At 33.9% G+C, this 8,952-nt stretch overlaps 1 protein-coding gene across 1 annotated transcript in view; it reads right to left on the reverse strand.

Moving 5' to 3' along the window:
* LOC127452936 (pleckstrin homology domain-containing family O member 1-like) overlaps positions 1 to 6,257 on the reverse strand; it is a 36,596-nt gene extending 30,339 nt beyond the window's left edge. Inside the window, exons 1-2 of the mRNA XM_051718840.1 lie at positions 5,837 to 6,257; positions 4,420 to 4,566 (exon numbers count right to left, since the gene is read on the reverse strand). Of these exons, the coding sequence (XP_051574800.1) occupies positions 4,420 to 4,566; positions 5,837 to 5,863 (174 nt within the window). The 5' untranslated portion in view covers positions 5,864 to 6,257. The remainder of the gene's footprint in view (positions 1 to 4,419; positions 4,567 to 5,836) is intronic.
* Between the last annotated feature and the right edge of the window lie 2,695 nt (positions 6,258 to 8,952).

Raw genomic sequence — 8,952 nt, forward strand, 5'->3', positions numbered from 1 at the left:
AAGAGCTCATGAAAAAGGCTATTTTCATATTCCTTCATGACTACTTGAAAAGGGATAGTTTACCCAATAATGATTTTTTTATTATTATTATTTACATACCCTCTTGTTGTTCAAAACCTGTATGACATTCTTTCTCCTGTGGAACACTAAAGAAGATGTTAGGCAGAATGTTAAGGTCCCTGCATACAAAATCTTTTCAAAATGAAGGGGGTTTTTTCGTTCGTTTCGGTGGTTTGAAACAGCTTGCCAGGGCGAACTTTCAGTAAACTTCATACTGGCTGCTAAACACTTTTCTGCCATTGGTCCATGTCATCGATAGGTGTGACCTGGAGCTACACCTACTTTGAGGCAGACAACTAATTGCCATTCAATCAGTTAAGATCAGTCAACATGAACACACCAGAGTGCAGAATTATTAGCAAGCTGGTACAAACTTACCAACATCTGTAAGACCATTCATTAGAGACATTTTCCAAGAACATGTCATGTGATTTTTTGTTTAATTAAGTCTACAAAAGGAATCAAATCTACTCAAATACTCTTAAGTGCCATACTCATTAAGTGTCATCATAAATTACAATAACAGAGCATTATCAGTACATATTATGGCCCCGTATAGCATGCATTAGCGTCATGAGTGCAAAAGGTAAACATAAAAAATTACACATTATCTTCTGCATATATATTAAGCCGGGCGTACACGGTGTGAGTTCTGACACTCGGGAGGTTGTGAGCCCCTGCACACGTTACGAATCAGTTTATCTGATAATCGTACACATGCAGTGGTACACGACATGACTAAACCTGGCAAATTCCAAAGCAATTGCACAAATGTTTGCGCTATTTATCATTATAAGACATAAAGCCAGAAGAGGACATTGCTTTCATTCCTTGTAGCTTGCAATTTACAAATAAAATAGAAGACTGGGTTGCCCAGGGGCTGCATTAGCTGAAAACTCATCTCCCGGTTTAAATATATATATATATATATATATATATATATATATATATATATATATATATATATATATATATATATATATAATATATCTATATATATAGATATATAGATAGATAGATAATTATTACAAATGCTGTCCTACATTTGAACAGATTCAGATTTCAAAGGGAGGCTGTGTGATTTCATGAATGCATACATTATTCATAACAACAGTGCATTGCTGCCAGTACTGCATGGTAATAAAACGCACAAAATGAACAAGATTACAATGAAGGTGCGCAAAATTCGAGCACCGATTCTGACGGTTATACTTGGATTTAATCTAAGCGCAAACATGACGTTTAGTGCAGAATTCTGAGTTATTTTAGCTGATACGCTACCTGTATTATTTGGCTTTAGATATAGGCTATGTCCTTCTCATCTGTGTCACACTGTCACTGCTTGCATGTTGATAGCAGACATGCTGAAGTAGTCTTGTCCATGTAAATGTGCTTTAAAGCCGCACGTAGCAAAGTTTAAAAATCTTGTTTTAGTGCTGCAGTTGATTGGCAGGTAGAACTTCATCCTTGCTTTCACCAGACTCATGCTTGGGGAGTTGAAAAATATCTCTCACATATCCACTATCGTGTATATACAATTATAACAGATGCTATACCCCCCTAAATGTCACCCTAGAACTGAAATGCAAGTATGACGACGGAAATTTTACAACTTTTTCCGTCAGAGTGATAAAGATTGTTTTCTAGCACAACCCATATGGTAAATGATTTGTTTGAGGAGCAGAGAACAACGTGGCATTTCTGTAGAATACTTCTCAGTGATGTGGTCATGAATAATATGGGAAAAACAGTTTTAACACAACAATTTTCTCCAAATGTGTAAAAGCTTCATGAACACTCAGTCTTCATTGATCGTGTGAGTTGTAACACCTTCTACTGATTGGTCAACTTCAGGTAAACCGCCATATCGGCTCGTTCCACCGCACACACCTCACGAATTCAAGCCGACAGCGCACACATTTTTTAGACAGTTTTAAAAATTATCGGGAGGTTGTGAGCTGCTCGTATGCCGCTCGGCTCCACACGTAATTCCTCTTAAACGATGCGAACCGCGACCACACGAGCACCAACGATTTTCACGCGATCTCCCCTGACTGGAAAAAATTGGTCGGGAGCTCACACAACAGCTGAAAATCACACCGTGTACGCCCGACATTACTTTAAATCATCATTGAGTGGTTAAAACAACTTCTTTACTGATTTCGTGTGACTTCTACTCATATGTCTACTCGATGTTTGCAAACAGTATGTCGTTGCTCAACTGTCTAATTTATTTTTGGCTCTGATTGAAGAATGAAGAACTTCTCCGTAAGTGTACTGAGGCCTTTATGCTCAATCACCATTTATTTTCATTGTATCTGAAAAATATCCAATGAAAGTGAATGGAGACCCTAACATTCTGCCTAACATCTCATTTTGTGTTTGTGAGTGAATGATGACAGAATTTTCATTTGGCTGAACTATCCCTTATCTCTTAAAGGAATATTCCAATTTCAATTGACAGCATTTGTGGCATAAAGTTGATTGCCACAAAAAATTATTTCGCCTCATCCCTCCTTTTCTTCAAAAAAAGCAAAAAGCTGGATTATTGTGAGGCATTTACAATGGAAGTGAATGTGGCCAATTTTTGGAGGGTTTAAAAGTAGAATTGTGAAGCTTATAATTTTTTTAAAGCACTTCAATTAATTCTTCTGTTAAAACTCATGTATTATGAGTAAAATAAAGTGTGACCCATTAATGTTAGTAAATGTGTAGTAACTGTTAAGTTGTTTACATTGTAATTTTTACAGTCATTTTAGGGTTTGTTGACATTAAATCATCACAGCAATGAAGTTGTAAAACTGGCAATAACTTGAAACAGAAAAGGTTAGAAAGTGATATTATCACACTAAAATAATGTTTACATGCATACTGTTTATGTCTTGTGGCTATATTTTTGAAACAGTATTTTAACATTTAAAAAATGGCCCCTATTCACTTCCATTGCAAGTGCCTAACTTTTCTTTTTTCTTTTTTTTTTTCTTTTTTCTTTTTTTTTTTAAGAAAAGGAGGGACAAGTCCAAATTAATTTTTGTTGTAATCAATATTATGTCACATGCTGTCAACTTGTTCTAACATTTGAGCTATTATAGCTAAATATCAAACTGAATTTTTATAGTGCCACAGAGACACAGTGTTTCCAGATTTCGGGAAAATTAACCTAAGAATTAACTAGTTGTCTCTGCATATAAAGCTGGGAAAGGAGAAAGTAGTTTTACACCAAAAAAGTTATTACACATTTACTAACATTAATGGGTCACACTTTATTTTACATTTGAATACTGGTCTTGCATCACATCTGATGTCTAATCCAAGAACTATATTTGCAATTGGATAAAGGTGTTAAGCAGCTCCTGTTTACCACAGCTGAGCTGAGTGGATATTAATGCTGTGCTGCTACTCTAAGAACAGCCAGAGGAACCCATATGATTCTACTACTAGAGCTAGTTTCTACTAACAATTCCTGGCAATGAAGTTCCTGTATATCAAAGAAAGTTTAGCATTTAATGTGGTCAATCAAATATGAGATTTTCCGTTTCATTTGTTGCGCTTAAGAATTTCACAAATGTTGAATGAGCTTGCACTTACATGGTAAGACGGACTGACTTGGCTCAAACTAGGTATTTTATCATTGAGTAATCAGATGTATTGATCTAATAAGATATAAACTCTGCTTTTCACACAATGAAAAACACATAATATTTCCTCTACAAGCCATTTAGTAGCTGTAGCTTGCAAAACTCATAAACACATTAAGGCTTACGAAATCTCTCTGTGAGTATTTTTATCAGTAATCAGAAATAAAATAGCAGGTTTGCAATAACTCAGCCATCATTATACAATCTAAGAGCACGAGCGAGAGAGAGAGAGAGAGAGAGAGTGGGCAAGAGAGAGTGAACATTTGGATGCCAGACATTGCAGAAATGCAACTGGTATTATTCAAGCATTTTTAAGTTACCTATAGATCAGAAAGAACCTTTGTCATCAGCTCATTTTTAATATAAAAGATCCAGGAGAACCACATAACATAAGAGATCCAAATAAACAAACAGTCTTACTACGCTGATCAGTAAAACAAGGACATTCTCCATGTATTTCATGATTTATATGTCGGTACACCAAAGAAGTTGAACATTAATTGGCAATCAAGAAACTTGTCTAAGTGTAATTTTTTTCCCCACTCACATTTGTTATACTGTGTTCTTTTTATTATACTGTAATGGAGCTATGAACCCATCTACAGTGATTTACTATACACATCAATTATGAAAATCAATGTAAGTGTATTGCACAATCAACATAACCTCATGATGTGGAGAAAAGCTTGAGAATGATGAAAATTATCTGCCCAAAACAAACCTCTTTGTCGGAGATGTAGAGTTGGTCTCCTTTCAACACAACAAATCTGTTTTTCCAAATTTCCCTGAAAATTCCTTTGCCACAATACTTGCGAATCCAGCCAGTTTTGTCGGGCTGCACGGGCTGTTGATTGGCATCCTGAGGGCCCTGTGTTAACAGAGATGAGAAATAGACATGGCAGTGAGACTTGAGATTATTCGAAAGGTTCCCAGGCACCCAAGGGTGTGTCTCATTGGCTGTGTTTCAAAACCTAGTGAGCTGCATTTCTAAACAGCATTTAGGCACCAGTGAGCATGCCAAATGGGCCTGTGATACCCACAAATGCTGTCTATGACTAAGTTTTGATACACATCCATCTCTAGAGTCTCTAGCTTGAGACTTGAGGTCATTCGAGAGGAGAAGACTTTCTTAAGGACCCTATCATTGTCTTTGTCATGTAGATTATATCACATTCCTAGCACTTTTTCCTATTTTCTCACACAGTATACACAAGCGCACATACGTCATTCATGTTATGGAATAAAAAAAAAAGTACAATCGAAAATGTCATTTGACAAAAGACAAATTAGTTATTTTAAGTACCATCATTTCTGTATGCAAAACATATTGTCTTACAAGACAAACTTTAAACACCATGTCTAGTACAGAGATGGGCAATAAATACATAAACAATTTCACAAAATAACAATAAATACTGTCAATAATGCAGATATGGGCTATTTGCTCATATAGAAGTAGATCTTGTAGTGCAAAAGCAGGTTAGAACATAGAAAACCTAAAATAATTGGTCAAATATTTCAGTGGTACCCCAAATTACAGTATAACTGAGTGTGCTTAAATATTGCAAGGTATAAAATAAAACGATTCCTTTGTACTTCATAGAAAAGGGCATTTGGAAGAATACTGTGTTGACTTTAAATGCAGAAGTTCATAATATACTTAAAAATGGTAACACTTTACAATAAGGTTGCATTAGTTAACATGAACACTACTTTTACAGCTTTTATGAAACTTGTTAATGGTCAGTGTTCATTTCAACACATAGCACTAATACATGTTTAAAATCCAAAGTTGTATATGTTAACATACTTTAAGTGAATGCATTATGGATTAATACGTACGACTAATGAACAATTGTATTTTTATAAATGAACATTAACCAAGATCAATAAATGCTGATAAAAATAATATTGTTCACTGTTAATTCATAATACATGTATTTAATAATGTTAACAAATAGAACCTTATTGTAAGTGTTACCGCTTAAATAAAACAATAATAAGTTAACACATGCACTGTATTAGAAAAGTAGTTAGGTAAGTAAATTGAAATTGTGCGTGTGTGCAGTGTTTCGTACTTCTGCACAAAGACTCATGCTGATCCTCACAGTGACAATAGAGTGGACTCGATGTCTTACCTGCTTTGTTGAACTGTTCTTCTTCATGGCTCAGTAAAACTAGAGCTTTTCGCCTCTCCCTCCAGTTAATCCAGATCCCTTCGTGCGCAACGTTTTTGCTACACTGTAACACAATCCAGCGAAACGTTACATGCACAGAAAAGCACGATGCCGAAGCCGCTACTCCTTCGTTTCTTTCTTACGCCTCGTCTTGTCTATTTACTCCCATTCACTGTCCTGCAGATCCACGTAGATCCTCTCTATGGTCACGCCTTAAATATCTCAGATAGATCTGAGAGGTCTCTGGTTTCTAGAGCAGCAGATAACTCGGTGCTGGTGGCATCACCGTGTCGTTTGGGTTGATCTCCTCCCGTCATGTGTGTCTCTTGTAGAGTTCTCTCTGCGCTTGAGGAACTTGCGGCTGTGTGGTCCCCTCTCTTTGTCCTCGACAGCTCCATCTATGGACACTACAATGATGTCACTGGGAAGATTTGTGGGAGGACTTGGGTTTTACTGAAAGCAATTTGCTCAGATAATAAGCTTGTTTTCCAATAATCTGGAGAAATAAATCACTTTACATTACATATATTATTATTACTATTATTATTATTATATAAAACAAACAATTAATAATACAACAATACTCTATATAATAATAAACAATAGTAAAAATCTTATAATTGTAACAATGTGTAATTAAAAATATTTTTATTATTGTTATTATTAATAATAAAAGTTATTATTAATTAATAATACCAAACAATAGTAAAAAATATTAATAATTTTACCCATTAATTTTAGTAAATATTATGAATTACTTATAATAATATTAAACATTTATATTTAGTTTAAAAATGTGTAGGCTAATTACAGTTTAATTACAAATTAAATAATTTTAACAATGTGTAATTACAAAATGATCTGTTACACATATTAATATTATTATTATTTGCATATTATTATTAGTTTATATTGTTAATCAATAATTATAAACAATAATAAAACAGTAATAATTTAACGATGTATAATAACAAAATAATCTAAAACATTTATTATGTTTATTATTATAGACATAATATTATTATTATTATTATTATTATTATTATTATATTTATTATAAATTACTATTATTAATAATAATAAACCATTGTAAAAAAATATATATTGTAATTACACAGTAATTACACTATAGTTACATCAGTATTATTCAGTTCTTAAATACACTGCACTGTACATACAGTATGTAAACATGTTTTGTCAGGTCAATTTAAAATGTGCTCCATATGGGAAGATCTAAATAAACTGGATTTATTCAGTTCAAAATATTATTTAATATGACTGAATCAAACCATGACCCTTAAACTCTCTTGGGAGTTTAAAAATAGTAATGCATATAGCTATGATAAGCAATAAGCCTGAAAATACCCCCATTTATTGTCAGTTTTATGTTCTGTACTTATAATATATACATTAGTTCATCAACAATAAGGAATGCATAGCTAAATGTTTTGTGGTTAAGTCAGGAGAGATAATTAGTTTATCTTAACAAGGTTAACATAATAGCTGGATTAAAGTTCTGTATATAATCGTGTTCAAACGCAAACACTGTATAGCCTTAATGCTAAATTGTAATGTCTGCTTGTCAACATATGATTGAGTGACATTATGATCCAAAATTCAAGGCACATAAAAAAAAAAAACACACCATGGTAGACATAACAGATCACTCTTGAGGGCATTCAGGGAGTCAAAACTGAACAACCGCTTGGTTGGGATATGGCACAGGGTGACTGGCTGTTTAGCTATTACACTTAAGCTCACATTTTTGTCCAGTTTCCTGTATTTAAAATTCCACATATTATGTGAGATATTAGATTATTTCAAAGCTCTATCAAAACAACAGGCTGAAGCAGCCTTTATATGATGCATAATATACAACATGGTATTCTATTCTAGTTATTTATGACTGGTAAGAAATGTAATTCACCTCAGTATGGGCTGAATGCTCAATTTTGTCATTTGCCAAACATGAAATGAATGTCTCTTTTGTCTACATTGCTGTAAAGAGTTCACTCCTTTGAATCAGTATTCACCACACAATCATTCTGCTTTGGTAAAACAAGAGTCCTTCAGCAAATCCTTCTAGAAATGGCTCAGAATTTACAAAGTGGTGCAATCTTGGTATTTGTTTTCCTTTTGACAGTTTTAAGATGTAAGCATTTTGATGAATGCACAGAGACAAGAAAAAATATAGCCGACAAACAGCTCAGAAAGAAATAAACTTTTATGGATGTTTGCATTTTTGGCGAAATAGTTTTCTAATCCTTGCATCTTTAAATACCCTTTTTTTGTTTTTGTTTTTTGTTAATGCTGGTCTTCATAAACCCAGATAATCACATAGTGGCATCATTGTAATGACACATGCTAATCCAGCACTGAAGTAGAATTAAGCAGCACCACTGTCCCAGTTTAAATAGAGCTCTTGCACAACCGCAACGGAAATCAGCTTACAGAGTGGCCTGTCATAAGGCTTTCAACTACTGCGGAAAAAAAAGAAGAGAAAAATAAACACCCACAAGGCTTGAGGTTACTTTTCTCAACAGAGTAAAGTGTCCAAGTGAAAAGCAGGACATATTCCCAATCATCCATGTTAGCTGACATTTTGTACATGCAAATCACCTTATTTTATCATGTACTGTAAACAATTGCTGTACATTTTACAGTAAAAATGTACAATAAGTTACTCTATTTTGTCATTTACAGTATTATTGTATTTTGCTATGACTTCTGGGAGCATAATATACAGTTGCTGTACATTTTACAGGAATATTTACAAAAAAATATTGTTTTATGCAAATTACAGTATTATTGTATTTTGCAATGAATTCTGGGAGCATAATATCCAGAAGAATTTAGCCTACTGCATGTCTTATTTATAGTGAATATGGACTATTTAATGAACGATTTACACCTTTTAGATACAGGCATGTCTAAAAAAAGAAAATACACAAGGATGGACAAAAACATCCTTCATTGTGGTTGGCACACTGGCGCAGAATGTGTGACGTCATCAGAAGGATTGCCGTGCTGCTCAAAAAGCTGGTTCCCTTACGATTCAGTTCACTTGTCACTAAGCT

Source organism: Myxocyprinus asiaticus, chromosome 15 (genome assembly GCF_019703515.2).
Source record: "Myxocyprinus asiaticus isolate MX2 ecotype Aquarium Trade chromosome 15, UBuf_Myxa_2, whole genome shotgun sequence".
Taxonomy (NCBI): Eukaryota; Metazoa; Chordata; class Actinopteri; order Cypriniformes; family Catostomidae; genus Myxocyprinus; species Myxocyprinus asiaticus.